This window comes from Patagioenas fasciata, chromosome 24 (genome assembly GCF_037038585.1).
Source record: "Patagioenas fasciata isolate bPatFas1 chromosome 24, bPatFas1.hap1, whole genome shotgun sequence".
NCBI classification, from domain to species: domain Eukaryota; kingdom Metazoa; phylum Chordata; class Aves; order Columbiformes; family Columbidae; genus Patagioenas; species Patagioenas fasciata.
The window spans coordinates 3,511,561-3,535,147 of record NC_092543.1 but is presented as its reverse complement, the minus strand read 5'-3'; the positions used below and the strand labels follow the sequence as shown (position 1 = coordinate 3,535,147).

Genomic DNA, 23,587 nt, shown 5'->3' with positions numbered 1-23,587 from the left:
ATCCCAGTCCAACCCTGCACAGCAGGTGACCCCAGTGTGGGACAGTGACCTAGACGGGCAGGAATGGCCCTTTGTGACCCCGTGGTGTCTGTGCCGGCTCAGGGCGGTGTCCTGTGTGTTGCCAGCAAGATATTATAACTTCTTAATAATAATAAAACAGTAATTATAACTTTCTCACAAAATCGTGTGTGTGTCTGAAGCGCCAAGCTTCATATTTATGTGACACTGCAGCGTTGAAAGGCATTTTAACATGAGATTTGGGGCATCCCCAGGGGGCCGCCTGCAATTGCGTACTCTGGCCACACGATGGCACCAGAGACCGCGGAATGACACTGGGGGCACTTTAATGTGTGTGTCATCTATATATGTGGGTTTTGGGTTTATATGTTTTATTCGCCCCCCCCCCAATTTCTGTACTCAGTCCCCACCAAAAGGTTTGTGGCGTTTAATCTCGTCCTCAGCCGCATCTCCCATTCACAATGTTCAGTGCTCTATTGCTGTAGGTGACATTCAATGGCACCAAGCTCTCAGGTTATATTACACTCCACCGTTTTAAATACATTTTCAGTGAGATTCAGGGCATCCCGGGGGGGCCACCTGCAGTTCCGGACTCTGACCCAGGAGAACAGGGTCCCTGGAATGGCACTCAGGCTTTATTTTATTGTTATTATTATTATTATTAAATTCGCCCCCCCCCCCAGTTTTGCATTCAGTGCCCCCACGCCTTTTGGCCACGGGATGGCACCAGAGCCCGTGGAACGACACAGGGGAACTTTGCCTCTGGTTGCCCTCCCCAGTTTTGAATTAAATCCCCCAAAAATAGTTTATGGCATTTAATTTCGTCCTTAGCCACATCTCCCATGAATAACGTGTCATTCCTTTATTGCCGTGGGTGGCAGTAAATGAAAACGGCTTTTGGTAAGGGGTATTTTGGATACAGCGGCTCCAGGCAGCACAGTTTGTACAGGAGGGCGTTGCTGGGGCTCTCAGAGCTCTGATTTGTTTGGGCTGAATTTTCACAGTGTAAATCGTGCAGAAACACCGGTACAGACCAAGGGCCGGGCCGTGGGGCTGTGAGGCTGAGAAGGGGCTGTGGGGTCACAGTCGCACGGGCGCTCACACGAGGCCATAGGGAGTTTTAGTGAAGTAAATTAACAAAAACAGCGTCAAATTTGTGAGGTTTTACATTTATGTCACCAAAGAAGCCTCCAGAGCTGTGTGCAAGACAGGGAAACTGGCTTTGGGTGATTGTGTGGCTCATTCAATAATTCTTCAATTCAACCTCTTTCCTTTTGTTTTATTGAAAAACTTGCATTCATTTCTTTTCATTTTTAACTTTGCTAAAAAACTTTAATCCATCATTTTATTTCTCTGTTGCGAGTGTGTTTTGGTTCATCCCTGGTGGGGTAAGTGCCTGGCCCCCTGCACAGCTGCCCCGCCGAGCCTGGTGCTAAGGGCACACACCTGTGTCACCCTCTGGTTGTACCAGGACACACACACCTGTGTCACCCTCAGGGTGTTGCAGGACACACACCTGTGTCACCCTCAGGTTCCTCAGGGTGTGCCAGGACACACACCTGTGTCACCCTCATGTTCCTCAGTGTGTGCCAGGATGCTGCTCCCCACTGTGAAGAACAGAGAAACGAATGCAGGTAACATCTATAACATTGTATTTTTGCATTTTTGGGGGGGTTGTTTCCTTCCCAGGTCCCAGGGTGTGCAGCCGCTCCCCATTCCCATGTCCAGCTTTCCTGGCCGGTGAGTTTTGTGACCAAGCAGCCATTGATCTTGGGTCACCCAGCTCTTTTTCCCTGCAATTCAACCACTTATTTTCTGTAAGATCTGGGCAGTTTTTCCCAGGCTCTACGGACTATACAGCAGCTGCCCCATGAACTTTGCTTGCTGCCTATGGGTAACCTTAATTCATAGTTCATTTAAGGGACCTCAGGAGTTACTGTGGTTTCACCTCCCTGCAAAGCTCCTCCGAGGCTGTTCGTGAGGGTGTATGAACCTGGGAAACGGAGCGTTGTGAAGGAAAAACTGTTCTGGTGAGCACGGAACCTTTCCCACGCCTTCCTGCTCGGTGTTGGGATGCTGAGGGAATGTTTTCTTTGTGTGATTTCACAGTGGGGTCCGAAATGTTGATATCTGGGGCAACATCTTGTAGCTGCTTCTCCCAAACGCTTTAGAGACTAAAGAGTAGTCCAGGGAGCAAAGTCCAGCTACATTAAGATCTATCAGTGAGCAGTGCTGCCTGTCTTAGAGGAAAATACGAAGAATATCTTAGTGCATAAGCATAAGGGAGGATTTTACTCAATATTTCCCTAGAAGAGGCTGAATTCAGCTGTGGGAGAGGAACCCTCGGCTCCTTTGCAGGTGACACAAACAGCCTGTTCACAAGGCAGGATTTGGCTTCAGGGTTTGTTTTACAAGCGCAGAGATCTGCTCGGACACTGCCGGCCGCTCCTGGGGGTCTACACCAAGGTGAATTCTGTATTTGCTGCTTTTTGAAGTGTTCTGGGGTCTGTGCTCAGAGTGCTGTGGCTGTTTCGTGGAACAGGCAAGGAATACGTTACTGCCTTACCCCGTGAAAGCTCCTGCGCTGGGGTATTAGCGGATTTATCTGTGTTTTTGTGTATGTGAGAGACAGAGGGAGCAGAGGTGAGAAGAAGAGCTCTGGGTTCCTTGTACAGCTTTAGTATCAAACATAGAGTGCTTTGCTATGGAGAGAGGGAAACCCATGTGTGCTCTGGGGTCTGGCTGGGTCTATTCCCTACACATGCTGCAAAATGCAAAGAAAGGGAGATTTGAAGGAGCTTGCACAGTTTATTAGAGAAGAAAGTGTTATTGAAAAACAGTTTATTGGGGTTAAACACTTGTGTTTTGCACGTAAAGCCAGGTTTATCATTTGTAGTAGCCTTAAGGTTAATTAAACAAGCTGTGCTTGGTTTTCCTACCTCGGAGAAGCGGAACTCCCTGAGCTTAATTCCCTAAGTGCAGAGGTGCTGTTAACTCCTCCAAATGATCCTTAGGAACTCACACACAAATAGGAAAATGATAAATCCAGCTCAGGAGAAGTGGGAGCTGGGTGTTGGGTGGTGGTTGTAAGGAAAGGGCACGAATCCCGGCTGTGATTTGAAATTGCCATTAGAGAAGGGCTGGAAAGGCAAAAGGCAGCTAAAGCAGGAGCTTTCTCAGTGCCGAGCCTCAGCACTTGTCTCCTCGCTCTGGTCAAGTGTGTGTTTTGTCATCGCCCGATTGACTCGGTGGCTGTTTTGTTGGGGCTGAGAGCCGGGAGCGCTCCTGCAGCAGGCAGTCAATGCCGAGGTGCTGGGCCTGAAGAAGCCAGGATTAATAGCTTCACTATTAAAAGCCAGGATTAATAGCTCTGCTATTAATCACGTGGCATTCTTTACCATTTCAAAGCAGTAACGGAGCACCTAAGCCTGGTATTTGGGAACAAGGCGCAATTGCCCGGTTTGTAATCTCTGCCCAGCCCTCCTTCTCCCCTCATGCTTTTCTCTTCTTCTCCCACTATCCCGCATCATCATCCCTTTCCCGTCAATTTTCCAACGATGACTAATTCTATTATTCGGAATGATTTCCCACCGGGCGGTAGTTTATTTCTGTCATCAAATCTCGCATGAAATCTTTAGGCATGAAATATTTAGCCCGATACCAACAAATCGCACATAGTGTTAACGTGTCGCAAGCTGCCTGGAGACAGCATTAGGCTGTAATTTGAAAGTGAGTGAAGTGATAATGCCATGCGCAGTGCCTTTGTGAGCGTGCATTAATGCAGCTCTTGCCAGGGCTGGCCATTGACAGCAAATCGACTCCCACTAGCAGTATGCGGGAGGGTGGCAAAATTGGGGGTGATGCAGCAAATAAAGCGTATTGACCAGGCAACTGCAGCGCCTCGGTAGCCTTTAATCTATTATTGCCCTCGATGGGGATGTTTTAATGCAACTTTACTGTCAGTCGCATTTATAGTCACACACTCTGCCTGCTGGGGAGCGCTGTGAAAATGGCAGAACTTGGATCATGCTGTTGCTTAGAGCTCATAGTTATTGATTGTGGCCGGGCTCAGGAGTCTGGGTTATAATTATTTCATTAAACCATTTAATGGTTATCAAATATGAACCCTTCTACCATTCCATTTAGGAAATGCGGCGAGCTTTAAGTTTTATTGCTAATCCATGTTGATCTTATTTTTCTTTAGCTTTGCGGTGCTCCCGAGCGGTCGCAGTTCCCACTGCAGAGCTCTCTGCGGATCGATCCCTCTCACGTGGCCCAGGGAGATGGGATTACATGTGAACCTGTGCTAACAGGCCATGGAAATAATAACCGGACACCCTGGTGCCCTCTCTAACCTGTTTTGCCATGATGGAGTCACTCCCAGTTTGCTGATAAAGAAGCTGGAGAAGCCAGAAAATGTGCTTTATGCTGCCAGCCCTGTCTGGGGGCAAAACACACTCAGTCTCTTCCCTTCTGGAAGACGTTTCTTGCCTCAGTTTCCAATCTGGCTAGTGGATTTACTTGCTGGTTTTTCACTCATTTGGAGATTAGGGATGTAAAGGGCGAATTATTACAACCAAAATCCTCTCCTTGTTCAGAGAGGCTCTTCACGCCAGTAGAAGAGGGAGGAAATTCCCCTTCCAACGTTTTCTTGGTATTTTTTGTTAATGGGAATGAAAACAATTCTGTTGTTTTTCTCTTCCAGCCAGAGCGTGGCTGCATCCCGCTTGGGCCCAAATGCCTGAGGCAGCACTGGAAGCACGGCAGGCGAAGCACAGTCTGCCGCCGCATCTCCGGCACCGGGTCCCTATGTGTCACCGTCAGCTCCAAGCGGCACCTTAGGGCATCTCGTACCAGTGTGACGGCACCGCATGGCAGAAATGAGGTGATTCTGGGGAGCTGCTCTTGGTGCCTGGACGTCTAGGGGTGCAAGAGCTGTTCTTGGCACGGTCTCACTGGGGTTGGGGCTTGTTTTTCTGTTGGAGTGGGCAAAGGCCAGGGCAACGAGGATGCTGAAGGGAGTGGAGCATCTCCCTTATGAGAAAGGCTGAGGGAGCTGGGGCTCTGGAGCTGGAGAAGAGGAGACTGAGGGGGGACTCATTCCTGGGGATCAATATGGAAAGGGGCAGTGTCAGGAGGATGGAGCCAGGCTCTTCTGGGTGACACCCAGTGACAGGACAAGGGGCAATGGGTGCAAACTGGAACACAGGAGGTTCCACTGCACGAGGAGAAGCAACTTGTTGGGGGTGAGGGTGTCAGAGCCTGGCCCAGGCTGCCCAGGGAGGCTGTGGAGTCTCCTTCTCTGCAGACATTCAAACCCGCCTGGACCCCTTCCTGTGGAACCTCAGCTGGGTGTTCCTGCTCCATGGGGGATTGCACTGGATGAGCTTTCCAGGGCCCTTCAACCCCTGACATTCTGGGATCTGTGATTCTGTGAAGTCCTCCAAACTTCATTTCACTTCTCCTACTTGTGAGCGGCAGATTAAGTCAGGGTTTCATTCCTGTAACTGGAAAGCCCCGTAGGAACCAGTGGAGCTGGTGAAATCCCAGGCACACTCCTGCCCTCTCTGACACCCCAGTGCCTTTCAAAAGTCACACAGACCGCACGATCAGAATGTGGAAAAATGGGATAGGGAGGCTTTGAGGAAGTATCTTGGTATGCATTTGTATTCCGGATCCATTGAAAGCCTGTGTTTGTTGGCACCTTTTCATTAAAACCCCGGGTGCTCTGGAAAAGCTATATCTTAATTTGAACAAACTGATTCCTGTTTTCTGTGGGCAGGCAATGCAGTTTCTGCAGAGTCCTTTATCAGTATTCTGTGCTGCCTTCTGGCAGCTGCTCATTTTATGTTGCCTCAACCCATGCTGACCTCATTTTCTATCACAGAGCAGTGAAGGATTTGGTAAAAATTAGTTATATTAGTAGCTCCCGATACAGCCAGTTTATTTGTGATATGACAAATATTTCAGCCATTAGGATCTTTCCATCTCTTAGCAGCTTAAATGCACTCACTTATATTCCAAATCACTGCTTAATTTAAAAGCCTATTTGTCTAGATTGTTGCAGGCATGGAAAAAAATGCAGAACACTTACCCTTTCAAATAGGCCTGTAGCACAACCGGAGTTGTGCCTGTGATTGGATCTCCCGCTCCATAACTTTACACTCAGCGAAGCCACGGACTAATCACTTAGTGCACGGCAGAAGCACAGCAATTCCACCGAGGAAGGGCGGGAGCGACGCCGGAGACGCGGAGGCTGGATTGCTGCCCTCTCCCTTCCCCGCAGTGACTCACCAGCTGTGCCTCAGTTTCCCCACCTGCCCCGCCGGCGTTTGGCAGCTTTGTGGAGCCGCTCGGCTCCCCGCCATTCGGGAATACTGTGTGTGTGAGCGCAAGAAAGTCACTGCAGGGTCAGGGAAGGGCAGGGGGGGCTACAAAACCAGCCCTGACAGTCGGCCGGGGTGTTCTAGTGCCTGCTAGAGCTGTCTCTGAAGCCAGCAATGCCTGATGTCTTCAGCCTTGCTGGCCTGCTCTCTCAGCCCTGCAGTTTGGGAAGGGAGGGAAGGGTAGAACAACAAGATGCTGGGATGCTTGGTCCCAGAGTTGTCCCTCCTTGAACCCCTTCCTTGGCTGCCAGAGGAGCTTTGAGCCTGTGCAATGCATCGCCCCTCTCCACCGAGCCTGGAGCTCTGGTTCTGCTCTAATGCACAGTTTAAATTCACGGGCAGTGACTGTTTAAAGCCAGCAAAAGGGAGCGCCGTCCGAGGCTCAGTCGTGTTTGCTGGAGGGATGAGATTTCATTGCGCTGGCTGTGAAAAACTCACAGGCAGGTTGTGCCGTGCATTTGCAGCTTTTTCTGCCGCCCCGGTTTTCTCCTCCCCACGGGTCTGCAAACCCCCCCTTACCTGCATCTCAGCCATCGCTGTCGGGATCAGACACCCTAGACATTGCCCTCTGACTTTGAGGAGATGACACCCAAAGACTGAAGTTTGTTTGCGAGGAATAAAGGATCCACAGTTTAACCCACTTAATATCTGCGTCCGCGGCTCCGTCGAGGGAACCAGTTCCATATCTTTACCTGGGGACCGTGTGTTATTCCTTCCTTGGGTTCCCCTGCCGTCCCCCGGGTTTGGTGAAGTGCAGAGCAATGGGATGCGAATGAATCCACCAGTTCTAAACAGACAATTGCTGAAAGTGTCACTCGCTTTGGAGAGAAGGTTTTGCTCGTGGTGCTAGTCCCGCGGGCATTGTGTGCTGCTGATGATATAGCAGAGCATCCTTTATGGCTGTGATGAAGGAAGAAGAGGAAGTAAAATCCTGCTCACATGCAATTACTGCTTTTGATACTGTTATCTGGGATGTTTAACATCTTCTCTAAAGGGCAATGATCTCTAGAAGTCTATGGTATTATAGAGTAGCTTATGGCAGAGGATTTTGACTAAAAAGAATTATCCTAAGGGAACTCGGTCTTGATAAATTCTCCCGTACCTTGCACAATTAAGGAGTTATGATGGAGACCTATTTAATTGCTAGAAAAAGCCACATAAAACCAGAGCAAACTGTAATTCTTGCCTAGTTTCACTATTCAACTTGCAAGACTCTAGGAGCTCAAATGCTGATGGAAGTGTATCGATTTTTCCCCTGTATTGAATGCTTCCAAAAAAAATCTCAACAAAAAAACCCACCCCGCCTCCCGTGATGCAAGTCCCATGGTTCCAATTAAAATCACCTGTTAACTTCAAAAGGTCTCTTCTTAAAAAGGGTTTAAAAGATTTTCATTTAATTGATTCAATGTAAAATGCCCTTTACAATTACCACTATAAACTACTTGTTTCCCACTGAGTAAGACCCAATTTGAGATGTTTATCAAGACTTTGCACTCTTTCCACTCCTCACACTGAGTTCTTAAATTCCTTATTGACAGCTTGCATCTGTCAGCAATGGATATTTTTAGTTTGTTGCAAGAAAGCTTTTAAAAGATTGTAATGGCTTGATTTTGTCTCTGTGGTCTCAAGCGATAAATCAGCTCTGAATGGCCTCATAAGTGCTGGGCGCCCTTTATTTCAGAACAGTAAGATGACATGATTTAACAAATTTCTTCTTCCCTTCCTCTGAGTATTTCCATAAAGGCCGCGCTGTTTAGTGCAAGCATCACACCCTCGTTTTGCTTCACGTTTTATGTCTTACAGTGAACTTCTCAACTGATAACCATCGTGGCACTGACTGCTTTCTGCCGAAGTCTTTGCGGCTTGGATCGTGGGGCTTATCTGGAGCCGTGTCCTCCAAAGACTGACACCCCTCCTCCAATTTAATTGAGATGAGTGCACTTCTATTAGAAGACAACAATTTGTCATTTGAACGCATTTGCTATCTCGCTGTGCATACAGACCACCAACACTTTATTGTCAGCTGGGTGAGATGGGCAGAATAGCTCTGCAGTGCACAACACACACACGTGTCCCCTCATTGTATTTTAGCCCCCAAAGTCTATCAGGGGAGAGTTTATCCAACCAGAAAGACACAACATTTTTGTGCCTGTGAGTTGACTGGTATTACAGGCAAGTCACCCCCTATTGCCCCATGTTCTGGGCCTGTGAAATACTGACATTTTAGCCACAGACACCGCTGTTTGCAGTTTTACATCACGGGACCCTTTGAGCCCTTGGGTTTCCCACAGAGCTGTGCTGTGGGGTCCCAGTTACCTGCTGACAACAGCGTTTTTCCCCAGGAAAACCAGCAGCTGGTTTGGTTTGTGAGTCTTTCAGCACCAGAGGGAAAGAGATTTTTCCCTCTTGCAGTCTGCATAGTTTGAATTTAGGGAATACCAGTCCTGCCTCTCAGGGATGCTTTAAACTCCCCTGTTAAGCTGAGCCTACAAAGCTGGTGTTTCTCAAGCCCAGGGTGCCAAACCTGCACCCTGTAGCTTGTATCGAGGTGAGAACAAGGCACAGCCAGAAGAGGCTTTTTCCCTCTGAATCCATTTGTGTGTCCATTAAAGGAGCCGCTCTCATTCCATTCGGCACCGTGAGCGTGTGCAGCTTGTGCATCTTCCACCTCCCCCAATATAACAGCCCAGCAGCGAAAGTACAACCGCGTCTCTCTTCCCCAAAACATGGGTGAGTGGGGAAACTGAGGCATGAGTAGGTTTTGTTTCCTTTTCCCCCCTTAAATGATAGCGGTGACTTGCTGAGGCTGAGAGTGGGTCAGCCAGAAATGCAGGTATTCATCTGAGCTCAAACTCTGCCTCCTCTCCCTGTTCGAGCACTAACACCGCAATTCCTCTTTAATAAAACACACTTAAAGTCACCTAGCGTGCTCAAACCCAGCCCAGCTCTCTAACCTGGCTTTGCCGCTGATAAGAAAGCCTCATGAATGACCCCATTTACACTTTCACGGGCAGAATTGGTTTCCACGCTCTCAATCAAAACCCGGGCAGGACGAGGGGCAGACGCTGTTACAGCCCCCGACACGGCCACGCTAATTGCAAACCACAACAGGTTAAAGTGTCCAGCACAAAGGTGATAAATATGGGTGTAATTATGGGTTATTGTAGGGGCTTAATTAGGATAGCTGTAATTAGCCTATTTTTGCTGATCTTCATTTAGCAGCTAACAAAATCAAATGGAAAATATTTTAATTTAAAAGGCCTTCTCGGCATAGGGTTACTAGAAGAGACTTAATTACTCCTTGATAACTGAGGTGGGGAAATGACTTCTTTTGTGCCAGTAGTAATAAAAAGCAAGGCTCTTAGCCGAAAAATAATACCCAGGAGGTTTAACCCCGGAATTTAGGTTTCAGTCCCCATAAAAATCGGGGAGTCCTCACCTTTGGTTTAGTGATGCTAAACTTGCAAACTGGCATCTAAACCTCCAGGGAAAGGTCTCGTTTCTCTTTTTGGGGCTGGGGGAAGGCCAAACAACAGCAAGGAGAGCCAGGGGTCCTCCTTCTGTTCATATTTGAAGTATTTGTGCTGTCAGAGCCTCCTTAGAGCTCTGGAAGTGCCTGGGTGCAAGCGGCGGGCTGGTGTGGTGGAAGCGCGAAAGGTCCTGTCGCTGCCTTGTGTGGGGTCTCCAACCTCTGGACAAGCAGAAACGCTCGCTTTTCTTAGTGTTAAATAAAATAACCAACTCCCCGATCACTGCTGGTGCTGTGGGAACAGGGCACAACTCATATTCAACATATCAAGGGTTTGGGGCATTGATATTTTTTAAGAGACCCCTCGTGCTAACATCCCCGTGGATTAGGTTGCTCATTTACTGGGCTTGAAAACATTTTCCTGTTCGCAAGCTAAACAGATGAGACTCCAAGATTCCTCTCTTTCTTGTTCATTTAGGGGTGAAAAATTGCCAGCAAGAATTCAATTAGCATCATATCTGCTTAGCCTGGCCTGCGCTGAGGGTCTTCCTATAGCCATACTTCCACTGCATTGTCTTCACAATAGCAGCATCTGCTTTATTATGAGTTGCCTAATTGATTCTGACATGCCCAGTTATTATATGTTAACAATGTCCTCTAGGGTGAATGGTTAGAGGGGAAGGGAGGGACGACCACAAAGATGTTTTTCTTCTGTTTCTTGGCCCTTCTTTCAGAATGAAAAGCCGTGGCTGACCCATTGCATTGCCTCATTCACCGCGAGGTCCCTAACTTCTGCACCTAACTTGCAAATGCTGGTGGCAAATTTGTCTCTGGAAGTTTGTTTTCATTGCCCCCTCTCCCCACCCATTAGAAAATGCATTTTCAGCACTGTCAGGAAGGCTTCTAAACCGTGTGGAATGGGCTGATGTGTTATATGAAAATGAAAGTCACCTTTATAATGTTTCCTAGTGGTATGTGAGACAAGCTTGGCCAAGCTGGCAGCCAAAGGCAGAATCTTTCACTAGCTCAGCAGATGGAGTTAGAAGACCTGGGCACCCTTTGAAACTCACAAGTTTTTTCCTCAAATAACTCTATAGAAAATATAAACTCATCATTGCTTTGGGGCGAGTATGAGGTTGGCAGTAAAATGTTCTAAGCACAACCTGGATTTTTCATCAAAGAAAATAGGAGGGTGTTGCTGTGTGCCAAGGAATGAAGCTTTGATTAGGTTGGCATCACTGATATGGAGCATCTAAAAATAATGGCGATGATGGGGACAGGAACAGGAGAGAAATTCAGGCTGTCAGAGGCGTCCTTCCCCAGGTGGGGAGTGCGGGACATGTTTGGGGTGGGGAGATGGACCAGATGTGCTCTCGAGCTGGCTGCCCTTCCTATTTAATACAAAGCTGCTTGTGCGGTGTTTTTTGGGGCAGATTTATTGCTCTAATCTTTGCCAGTCTTATAATCTGTCTTGATTTAAACTCGCACTCTAATTTCGGTTTATAACCCCTGCAGAGCCACCCTTGCTCTTGGTGGTGTTTGTGGCTCTGAGAGCTCGTGTTGTACACCCGCATTGCCCATTGCCATTGCAGGCCACGTATATCTGCGCCGTGTGTTATTTCACACCGGTGAAAAGCTCGCTCTACAGGCAACACACATTGCCCTTCTTATTTGTGCTGCTGCAGAAGAGGAAGGAATCTTCCTGCACCTCCTGACCCCTCCTGGTAGCGACTTCTCCTGCATGATGCTGTAAAGGCCGCTACACTTTGTAAGCATCGCCCAGGAAAAATCAACGTGTCAGATTAGGAGAGAACTCACAGCAATGCAATGGCAAAATGGTCCTTGCTGGGAAACATAATGTGTGTTTCTTATGGAAGCTGGGTGTTCGTGGAAGTTCCTTATCGATTCACCTCTATATCTCCTATCCCTCATCGTGGCAACATCCTCGCTCCTCTCCTGCATCCTTCGTGACCCTGCAGCACCTCCCGCTCAGGGAAAATTAGGAAAGCAGATTAAAACAGCAGGGCCAGTGTGGATCCAGCCGGGTTCTGCCTCCTCTGTTTGCTTCCTTGGTCCTGCAAAGGGACACACAAAGTTTTATTTGAGCCTGTGTCATTTAAGTAAAGGATGTAACGAGGGTTCCAGGGTCTCTCTAAATTCGCTTAACACTTATTATTTTATGTCAAATCTCCTGCAGTTAGTAGCTGTGAAAGTGTTGGGATAAATTGTGAGGCTGATGCTGTAAAGTACAGAGCACTCAAGATATATATATATATATATATATATATATATATATATGTTTCATATATAAGGAACTAAAGCACAGAAACACCAAGGTAAGCAAATCTAAATCCTGTTGATTAGAGTTAGATCCCTCCATCCTTCAGAGGACCCAGACCAAAGCAGCTTGTGCAGGTTTTCTTGCTTCAAAGTCTAAGCCAGAAATGATAATGAATCCCAGGGTTCATCTAAGTCCCTTGTTTGGGCGCCTCCACCCTCCCTGTCCCCTGGGGATGTGACAACCGGCCCCCCTTGTGGCCCAAGGCCACGGGGGACAAAGACAGCAGGAAATCGCCTTCAAATCCCCTGCTCGTTACAGGCAGCGCCAATTGACGCCGCGTATTGACCGCGCCATTCACCGAGCCCAACGGAAAGTGTCTTGAGTTTTGTCAGAGCAACTTATTAGGGAGCATTAATACAACTTGTTACCCTAATTGAAACAAATACTTAAATAAAAATCAAGGCTTCAGACATTAATGGAAGTGCGTGTGGGAGAGGGAACAGCACATGAGTAACTGGGCTTCCTGTCCTTTTAGGATTGGATAGCAATAACCTTACAACGATGACAGCTAAATTAGAGAAGATGGCTTTCCATAATTTCTCCAAACAATCACTTAATGGGAGCGGTATAATTCCACGAAATAGGTGAATGGAGTACTGATCCATTTTATGGAACCATCAATAAACTAAACCTTGCCTGCTTTTAAGATTAAACTGAAAAAAAAAAGGCAAAAAAAAAGCCTACAGCCAGGGAAGGGAGAAAGAAAGAGTATTTATCTTTACACATAAAATTTGTGTGCTAGTAAAGTGCAGGCAGTGACAGGAATTTCAATTATTTAATCAAAAAGAAAATGAAAGTGGCTTTAAGTGTTGTGATTTGAGCCAGTGAAATCTAATGTGGGCTCACATTGAATATGAGGAAAATGGGAAGAAAATTAAAGCTGCTCCTACTTAAATCATGTGGTTACAAATGGTAAATTAGTTTCTCGATGTTTTCATTTAAGTGTTTAAGTGGAAGGTTTTATTCTTAATGTAGTGTTGTGACACAGAATAAAAACCTTATCTGTCTCTATAGCTTTTCTCCTTCCCCCCTCCGCGCTGCTGCCTTAAAAGGCAAAAGGGGAAAAAGCTGCAGCAATATTAGACTCCTTTTGTTAAAATTGGGAGGCAATATGCTTTCACCACAAGCTCATTAAGGTAATAGATGAATAATGTCTATTAAAAATGCACTAGGCTAAATGAATTTAATGTGTGTTGGGAGGGAAATTGCATTTGCCAGAGGATGCAAACTGGAAAATTCTCCTTTTTGTACGTATTTGGAGACTCAAGTACTGATCTCAGTTGGACAGAAATGCGCAGGCACACGAGCACGCACACGTCTCTTATTTGGGACCCTGTTAGAACGATGCACGAGCTTATAATATTCTAAACCACCCCCTTAGCTTTGAGGACGTTTTGTGTGATACGTTGTTTCCCATCATTGTGCTGCTGTTTTCCTCCATTCAAGCTTATGGCTCTTGACCTCTTGGACATCCAGGTTTAATCTTCCGTGGACAATAACAAATGGCAAACCGATTTGCAAAGATGGCCGTTGAAAGCCAAGTCTTGACCCCCCCAAGCCAAAATAAACCAAGAGCAGATTTTGGCAGAGAACAAACGCTTCCTTTGCGTTGGCGAACCTGGTGGTTGCATTGCGTTGATCATTTCGAACCGTGCCTTGGAAGAGGAGATAACATGTTTATGAAATAGGAAACCCCATAACTCATAATTAAAAATACGAGCTAAATCAAGACCTAAAACAATGCCAAACTCCATATGTGATGCTTTTTCTTCAAGTCTTGAAAAACTTGTAACATAGAAGTTGTTCTATTATCCAGAATGGCTGCTCTGTTAAACCTTACTATGGTAAGGGGAAAGGGAAAGGGAAGGGGAAAGGGAAAGGGAAAGGGAAAGGGAAAGGGAAGGAGAAAGAGAAAGGGGAAGGGAAAGGGAAAGAGGAAGAGAAAGAGAGTGATGTACAAGCTTCATTTTTTTTAAACAGGAAATCATATTAAAATAAAATATGAGAGTGAGAACCAGCTGGACCGAATCAAATACAGCTGAACTAAATAAACCGAGTTTATTCTTTGAAGTGTGGAAAAATCATGGCAATATTATTTTACCAATTTATTATGAGGCATCTTCCTGCATCTTTACTTGTTTCAGATCACCTGGAGCATTTTAATATTTCCATTTAAAAATAATATTGACCGATGTGAGAAAGTGTTTTTATCGTCAGGCAATATTCTATTACATCACGTCGCCATTTGAATACCTCATCCTTGGAAATGTACAAAATACCATTTTGAAATGTAATTTCCAGTTTTACCGCGCTATTTGAAGGTGCATTTGTGAGATGCTGACTGGATTCTTTTTCCCCCAGACCTGTCATCCACTTCTGGAGTGCTTAAAATAAAGTGCAGGGATACAGGGTAAGCTGAAACAGTCAAGAAGCAATATAATACAGAAATGTTTTGAGTAAAGTGTGTTACTCAGATCTTTCTAAAGTACATTTCTCCCTTTATTCTGAAGGCCACAGCACAGACAACTCTGACTAATGCAAGTAATGGAACCAATCTCTCCCTTTGATCATCAAAAAGGTTATCTTTCTCATAAACTAGGTCCAACTAGTTTTGCAATCTGTTTGGAGCAGACATGAAAGAAAAAAGGTTTAATTATCTTTCAATAAAGAGTGATTCCTTTTCTTTTAACAAAATGATCAGCGTCAGTTTGTGACCATCGCTGTGCCTGTGACAGTGCGAGAGACGCATGAGAGATTTGGGGACGTCTTCCACAATCTGATATAACAATTTGTGTATTAAAACTCAGAGGAAAAAACTAAACCAGGATGTTGAGTCTGGTCCTAAGTGATTTCTAAAGTAGAGATTGACCTTCTAGCAGAATCGTATTTACAAAAGCTGAGTGTAGAGTTTGTAAGTAATCACAGATTTTCAATGGAGCGAGTCAAAATGTAAATGCAGAAGAATGGGGAGGCTTGCTAGGGATCCAGACATAAGAGAAAGCTGCTCATTCAACCTGTTTATAAACACATATTTCCTATGTATATGTTGTGACGGATCAAATATAATTTAAACAGTTAAAAACCTGCTATTCTTACTCCACAGTCTAACCAGGTTGGGTGGGTTTTTATGAGTTTGATACAGGAGTTATGGGGTAAAACTCTGGCTTGTGTGATTCGAGAGGTCGGACGTGGTGGCCATAATAGCTTCCTCTGGCCTTGGAGTGCATCATTTGTGTGCTTTTTATTTTTAAGGCTTCAAAACGAGACACTTTAAAGTTGAAAAGTAAAGAGGGGAATTGAAAAGACTCAAAGTATTTGTGTCATTTAGATTTATGTGCTCCGTTGGTTCTTTATTTAAGTTACTCCCGGCTTATGCCAGCCTGAGACTTGGGGTTTATACATTCCAAGTATTCCTCTAAGTAGCAAAGGTATATGAGGTCTTCATGAGGAACCCGAAAGTATGACAGATGATCAGAGGAAACCCACAAAGAACAGTAGGAAACAAGACAATGGGAATAAAATGAAGGTTGAATGGATAAGAAAGGGAAAAGAAGGATTATCCTTCCCCAAAGGTTAAAAACACAGACCTACAAGGTCTGAAATTAGAGCAACAAGGGAGGTTCTGAGTGATCGGCGCAAAAAAGTGACTCGAAACGTGGAGTTGTGCGGATGATGGTTACACAGCTGGAATGAAAGGAAGCGAATAGGCGTTAATGTGCTAACGGCAAAGCAGCGACAATGGCAGCAAGAATGGATGTTCGAGAGCAAAGGATTAGCGGAGATGCCCCAGTACAGATGGCCTTGGGTGAAAGAATCGCTTTGGCCTCACGGGAGTGAGCGATGCCCATGGGCTGCTCGCACCATGAGGAGGAACTGATATGTAACCAAATGAAGAGTAATTGAAAGCAGGCCCCAGAGAAACTTCTAAGCCTCCCTCCCCATTTCTGACTCATTCAACAAGAAAGAAAGAAGGAAGAATGTTGCTGTGTTTTGGAACAGCACAGATAACCCTGCTGAAGTTGAATACAAATATTAGCTAATTGAAAAGATCCCAGGTCTTAGTTAATAAGAGTTACTATTTTGGGGAAAGTGTTTAGAGCAAACCTGCCAATGTTAATAATTTTGATTCTTGTTATATAAGCATCCTGTCTTCAGAAAATGTTCAGGATCATCAGATAATCAGGCGAATTTTCAGTAGAGAGACAGAATTCTGGATCTAAGAATGAATCCTTCGAGACCATGGGACACGTGTAAGGAAGCTACAGCCTAAGCTTTTACTCTTTAACTTTTGGGTTGTTGTTGATGCCATATCCCTTCTTCTCCCCCAAATGATTACCATTATTGGGATTGATTAAAGCCTCAAAAGTACCTTCCTGTCTCAATCACTTCCTAATGTGGTCGCCTCACATCAGCAACACTTCCATCCCCTCCTGTGCTTTGTACCTGGAACTGTAGCCCTGAAATTACCATGAGGTTTGTGGGTAAATTCAGTGATTCTATTAGAATAATAGAGACCCAGCTTTTAGTCTGAGTGTTTGTTGTCTTGGAGTAAAATTAACAGGATGATTACTTCTTTATTTCACGTTCTGTTGTCTTCCCTTCATCTCAGCTACAAATGAAGGAGAGAGCCGTTCTGTGGGCTGCAGGACAATGTATTTTCGAGGCTGTGAAAGCCAAGGGCTGGCAGAGTGATGAGCCTTTGAAGACCTCGTTGGATCTTCTCCTTTTGCTGCCATTAGCCTTGGTTAGGAAACCAACTCCTCTCTGACACGTTCTTTCACCTCCCGCCCTCTCTGTTGTTTGCACAACCACCATGAGACAACCTGCTGGGCTCTTGTTTTAGGCAGCACTTGACCTCCAAGCCCATCCACCGAGCCCTCCTTGAACCTGACCTGGTGTCAAGGCGCACTGGAGTGTTACCAACACTGAAGTATCATCTGTGAAATGCCAGTAAAAGTATTTTGTGAAGACCTTAGAGCTAAAGGGCCTTCCCACCACTGCCTTTATGTCACGGCAGCGAAGCTGAATTGATGAAACCTCTCGCCACAAACAGTGTCACTGCTCTCCATGGGCAGTTTGCAGGGTGGTGGGAGGCAGGGTTGGGTGCCAGGGGAGACGGGTCTTGGGCAAACGGTGGCTGTGGGTAGGTGGGACGTAGATGGGTAAGTGGCTGCAGTGAAGCGCAAAGTGCTTTTCCCCTCTCGCCAGCAGTGCCCGGTGAGCCCCCAGGCACAGACACCCTGCTCCTCCGCATGCGGAGAGGTTCTGCTTGAAGCATCATGCATGGAACATTCTCCATTAAGCCACGCTTTGTGTTCAAAAGACCTTCTCTCTATGTTACGTGTGCGGCTACTCAAACCGAGCTCTTCAGACCTCTTTCCTGCAGCCAGGCTCCCATTTTGATCATATCAAGGCTGTCTGTTTTTAATTTAACCCTTCCTTTTTGAGTGGATTTGTCTTGAAAGGCATGAAAAGGCTGGGCTTCCAAGCTACCTCACCTCTTCAAGAGCCGCAGGAAGGTAAGTGCACGTATTTTTAAACTGCACCAAATTCATCCCTAATGCAGCACACTGAAATAAAGCTACTAACATCAATATAGCTGCACTGACCTTTTAAATGACCCTCTACGTTTTAACTCAAATAAATATCTGTTTTCCTAGGCAAAAAATTTCCCCATAATACCTCTAAATGATCTTAAGTGTGCAAGTAATGACGCCCGGTGTTTATGTAAGCAAAGTGTATGTGTACTACGTTATTAAATCATAAAAGGAAGATGTGTGTGTATATGGGGGTTACACATGCATCGCTACCAGCGAAGTTTATAAAGCTCTTCAAGCCTGTTGAAATCATTTTATTTTATTGAAGAAACAGTGAACAAACTCCACAGTGGTGTGGAGACACGTGGCTCTGCAGAGGCTCCGAATCATTTTGGGTTGCAGGCTGAGACGTTACACAGTCCCACAAGGCGTTCAGGGAAGAGCGTGAGAGCACAGCATCCAAACACAGCTCTGGTCCCCCTCCATCTCGTTTTCTCTCCCAGATGTATCCCTAAGCCCAACAAGACCTCAGCATTACCCCAGGTTTGGGGCAATTTCTGCCAAATCTGGGGAAAAGCTGTGGGACCACCTCAATGGGAGACCCTGCTCCGTTGAGAGGAGGCCACAGAGGGTCTCTTTGGAGACCTGACTCAGTTGTGAATTTAATAGTAAATAGAATTATGTGTGTATGCAAAAATACATAAGAATATCTGCCTGTGTGCTTATGTCTGGCCAGACAGACAAAAAGGTTAATGTGTGATCTGGGGACTGGTCTTTGGGCAGAGCGAGGGTGCAGCTGGGACTGGGAGTCTTTGGGGGTCCCGGCATGAGATTCGTGCTGATGGGTCCCAAAACTGGAAAAATAGGTGAGAGGTTTGTAAGGAAAAGAGAGCACCCTGCCAACACTGCCTGCCAAAGGTGGGAAGCGCCTGACACCCCTTCCTGTCACAAAAAGCCATGAAATGTTATATTTCAAATATCCCTGGGTGTGAGGAGTGCGGTGCAGAGGTCCCCCTGGGGTCTACCTTCCTATCGGGGGACCTCCACAAATAGGGGGTTATCACCTCTGGCTGTTTGAATTAGCACCAGGGAGAGGGTGCTGTGCCTGAAGTGCCACCGCCCGGTTTGGGGCCGAGTTTTGCTGCTGTTGCTGCCAGTTAACACCGAGACAGCAGCCCCGTTCCCCCTGTACCCTAAATAACGAGGGACTCAGAAAAGCAGCCGCTCTCAATAGGGCTGTCAGGCTTTAGCCTGAGTCCTAAAGCTGTGACCCAATCTGGCAGGAGTAACACGTCTTTAATCTTTCAGATCTGCTTTAAATACATATATCTACACACCCCACTGGTGAGCAAAACCCCAGCCCTCCCTGAGAAGCAATCTCAGCTGATGAAATGGCCAGTCAAGCGGCTTACACGCCCCTGCCTGCGCTCTCTCCTCTAACAAGTCGGGAATTAGACCCGTTTCATCACTGTTAATTCATTTGCTTACTCATTTGCTCCTCAGAGAAAGTTATTAGCCTGTTGTATTTTTAAACCCCTGGCCAAAATCCCGGGCTGATGCCGAAATTGGCGTCTCAGGAGGGGACACTACAATGGATTTATTTTATTCTCTATTTTTTTCCTGGAGAGAAAGATGCTCCCGTGGATTTTCTCGGTGAGATGGGGTGCTCACTGGTCCCCCCTGAGTTCTGGCCAAGTGGAACTGATGAAGGAGACATATATTTATTTTAAAAGCTATTTTAAAGGCATTATAACTAGCCGGGGGGGCTGCTCATGCCCTTGCCCATGCGTGATCGTGGCCGGTGGCGAATAGACGGGACCGCTGGAAAACTCGTCCGCGCTGAGTTCCAGATTCATTAAAACCGGACGATTGCCATTTCTATTCTTTCAGAGGTTTTTCCTCGTCTATTTACCATTTACCAGCTCATCCATATGGAAGACATGGCTTACACTTCCCTGAGAACTGTACTTTTAGGACTAATTGATTCTGGTAATTAATTTGTTCTACCTGCTGGATCAGATGGAAATGCTGTCCGTGTGCCCAAGGATTAGCACTTGCCTTTCTAACATCTTTCTTAATTATCTAATAGCATGGGTTGTGCGAATTCTGGCTCTATTAGAACACTTTTACTATTAACGGTAGTGATTGGAATTGTGATGACAACTCGATTTCAACAAATTAGAGCTTAAAATCAGGAGATGAAGAAGAAGTGCCTTCTTTTAATTTCCCTGAGTTTAACATCAATAATTAGAGCAATTTTCTGAGATGCGAACCGAAATTATCTCGGCTCTGATGTAGTATATCACCCTCATTTTAGCAAATTGACTCCGGGGAAATGAATGTTACAGATTAGGGGAAGAAAAAAAAGAAAGACAAACAGAGGAAAGACCAAATAAAAAAAAAAGAGAGAGAAGCGTTAGCACAACACTGAGCGGGGAATGGATGGCAACAAAACCCCAACGGGGCGATAACCTGAGTGCAAAGACACAAGTTGGGAGCGGAGCGTGGGACAGGTCGGGAAAGCGCCACTAGTTGTTCTTCCTTTTTTTAAGAAAATAAAGGAGAAAACCCTCATGTTTGGGAAAACGCCCCAACCCCAGCGCTGGGACCGGGGCTGAAGCGACCGCGCTGCCCGGGGCGGTGCGTCCGCGCTGCGCGGGGGCGGCTGCGCGGCACCGCATCCCCCCAGCGCCCCTCCGCAGCCTCTCCGCGCCCCCTCCGCACCGCCGCGGTGGTTTGGGGGGCCCGGCGGGCCCGTCCCCCCGCCCGCACGATCGCTATTGGCTCGCTGGAGAACCCCCTTCCCACCGCGCCTCAAAGGCGCGCATCTCCCCGCGCAGCTCAAGCCCACCCGCCTCGCATCCCCCTCGGCTCCTTCAGTTTATTTCTTGCCTGGGGGGAAATGTTTGTTTAATTATTGTTGGTATTTATTTTTGCTCCGGAGTTTGGTTTATTTATTTTTTTTAATTGTTATATATTAATTTATTATAATAAATATTTGTATTTATTATCTTCGGCCCCGGGAGGTGCAGCCGGCCACCCTCTCTCCTCCATCAGCCAGCGCTCAGCCCGGCTCGCTGCTTTCCCCGCTGCCCGAGGTGGGGACAACCGAAATGAACCTCAACTTCACCTCGCCTGTGCACCCCGTCTCCGCACCCAGGCCCACCTCCTTCTTCATCGAGGATATTCTGCTGCACAAGCCCAAACCCTTGCGGGAGGTGCCCCCCGAGCACTTTCCCGGCTCCTTGGCCTCCCGCGTCCCCCTCTTGGACTATGGGTACCCCCTGATGCCAACCCCGACCCTCCTGGCGCCCCACCCGCACCCTGCCCTGCACAAGCCGGAGCATCACCACCATCCCTACTTCCTCACCACCTCGGGTAAGTGCAGCCCTTCGCAGGAGGAACCTGCGGAGTTTGTGGCCAGGTGACACCGAGGTGGGGACTCGGGTGGGAACAAGAGTCCGCAGGCCGTGACGGGACAAGCAGAGGTGAAAGACAAGCCCTTTTGGGGCAGCGGGGCACCTTTCCGCATCCTGCACCGAAACGGGGGCTGCATCCCTCGCCAGCCGCTCCCGGAGCTCCCTACACCGCGGGGCTTCGTTCTCGGGAACAGGAGTCCCCCGTGCTGCACTTGTCGTTCACTCGATTGCATTTCGAGTGTTTCCCTCTCTTTGCCTTTATTTTTAAAATTATTATTATTTTTGGCTTTGGACCGATAACATTTCTTGTCCCTTTGCGTTGTCCTGTCTTTTTCCGCGTCCTTTTCGTTGTGGTTTAATTGTCAGGAGGGTGAAAGTTTTCCTGCCAGCCTCAGCGGCGGTGGAAAAGCTGCGGGCACTGCCCGGGCTGCCTTTGCCTTGCTGGGGCGGGTTCAGCTTTGCAAACCCCTGTGTTTCCAGAACAGCAAGACCCCCCCCCTAAACCCAAACCAATTAGACTACCTCAAAAACGAAATAAACGAAAAAAATAACAATGAAACCAAAAGAGGCGGAGGGACAGCCCACCGGGGGCTGCAGAGGACAGGAGCCCACGGGCAGCCCGGGTCTCTGCCGTGTGTCCCCCCAGGAGTGCCGGTGCCAGCCCTGTTCCAGCACCACGCTCACGCCGAGCTGCCCGGGAAGCATTGTCGCCGTCGCAAAGCCCGCACCGTTTTCTCCGACTCGCAGCTCTCCGGCCTGGAGAAGAGGTTTGAGATCCAGCGCTATCTCTCCACGCCCGAACGGGTGGAGCTGGCCACGGCCCTCAGCCTCTCCGAGACACAGGTACCGGGGCGCTGGGGACCGGGACTGGCCCACCTGGAAGCGGGGCTAGCACCCGTCCCCTCCCCTTATCCCACGCAGCATCCCCACCTTCGCTTTTTAATTTTCTTTTTTATTATTATTTTTTTTTTCCTTCCCTGCTGTCCCCAGGTGAAAACCTGGTTCCAGAACCGGCGGATGAAGCACAAAAAGCAGCTGCGGAAAACCCAGGACGACCCCAAGCACCCGGGTGGTGAGGAGAGCCGGGAGCAGAGCTCCCCCGAGCCCGAACTGCCCGAGGCGGCCGGTACCGAGCCCCGCAAGGGCCCCCCCGGCCCCTTCCTGCTCCAGGACCCCGAGGACGAGGTGGACATCCTGGAGGAGGGGGATCTCTGCCCCCACCGCCTCTAGAAGCACCGGGGCCCGGCCCCGGCTCGCCTGCCCCTCCGGGGCGGTTTTGCCCCGGCCCCGCAAGTCGCCCCTACACCCCAGCCTTGAGTAATGCCGGAGCTCAAAGGGAAGGGGGGCACGGTTTTGGAAGGAGGTGTTGATGTGGGGAGAGCCCCCTCCCCGGCGGCAGGGCCCAGGGCGAAGGAAGCGACGGGGTTTCCCCGCCCCGGCATCACCCCAAGCCTGAGCTTTGCTTGCAAATCTGGTGGGAGAGAGCAAAATAAGGCGCGTTTCCTTTAAGTTTCCCCTTCCCTTCGAAATACCGGACTTTTCTCACTGCCCCGAACTTTCCTCGATTTTACAATAAATGTTTGCGGGTGCCAGCGTGTTGTGGTTACTGAGAGCGGCAGGCAGGGCACGCCGAGCCCGTTAAACGCGCTGTTAAACTCGCCGTTTCCCTCCGTAGTGCGGTAGGTCGGGTTTAATCCCGGGCTGAGCTTCCAGAACGCGCATAAACTAAAAGAAAAAACAACTAATTGTAGAAATACCCTCCAAAGAAACAGGTAAGAGCAAAAGTACCCTTTATTTAATTCCGTTATGGTGAAGGGAAGGGGGAGCGTCACGAACAATTCGATCCTGCTGGGAGCAAAGGCAATCCCAGCTAGCAAAGAGATTTCCTACAGCTTGAGAACCACCTGCGTGGGCAGCGCGATTCCTTCGCGGCTTCCAGGTGTGAATCACCTTCCGGATGCTTTTCTTTGCAAAGAAGCCCAGAGCCGGCCCCACGTTTGGCTCCTGTTCCCCTCCGCATCTGAGCTTCGTATTGCAGCCAGACGAGCAGTCACCGGCCGTGCTCGCTTTGCCTTTATCTTCCTGCCAGCGAAACGGTTTTAATTTCCAGGTAAATTGAGATTTTTAAATGTATTTATTTCTTTGTGTTTGCAAACGCACCGGGAGCGCGGCAGAGGCTCCGTGTCTCCAGGGGAGGGCTGAGCTTTCCTCGGTACGATCCTGGAGGAGGCTGTGCTTGCTCGGACGTTGTCTGTGCAGCCCCCTGCACGTCGGCGTTTCGTTAGGTTATTTACTTTATTTCGTCTTTAATTTCCTTTTTCAAAAGAAAGTTCATTTGTTTATCCAGTGTCGTTAGCACTTTCAGTGCGTTTTGGATGTTGGGACGTGTGATTTTGCGAGGGAAAATGTGTCCCCTG

At 47.7% G+C, this 23,587-nt stretch overlaps 1 protein-coding gene across 1 annotated transcript; it reads left to right on the top strand.

Moving 5' to 3' along the window:
* The first annotated feature begins 20,730 nt into the window (after nucleotides 1–20,730).
* On the top strand, nucleotides 20,731–23,273 carry BSX (brain specific homeobox). Its single transcript, XM_065855507.2, has 3 exons — nucleotides 20,731–21,129; nucleotides 21,817–22,013; nucleotides 22,161–23,273. The coding sequence occupies exons 1-3, from the start codon at nucleotides 20,865–20,867 to the stop codon at nucleotides 22,398–22,400; spliced, it is 702 nt and encodes a 233-aa protein (XP_065711579.1). The 5' UTR covers nucleotides 20,731–20,864; the 3' UTR covers nucleotides 22,401–23,273.
* Nucleotides 23,274–23,587: the final 314 nt, after the last annotated feature.

Coding starts and splice junctions, on each gene's coding strand:
- BSX (XM_065855507.2), top strand. CDS start 20,865: ATGAACCTCAACTTCACCTCGCCTGTGCACCCCGTCTCCGCACCCAGG. Junction 21,130..21,816: donor CTACTTCCTCACCACCTCGG/GTAAGTGCAGCC, acceptor GTGTCCCCCCAG/GAGTGCCGGTGCCAGCCCTG. Junction 22,014..22,160: donor TCAGCCTCTCCGAGACACAG/GTACCGGGGCGC, acceptor TGCTGTCCCCAG/GTGAAAACCTGGTTCCAGAA.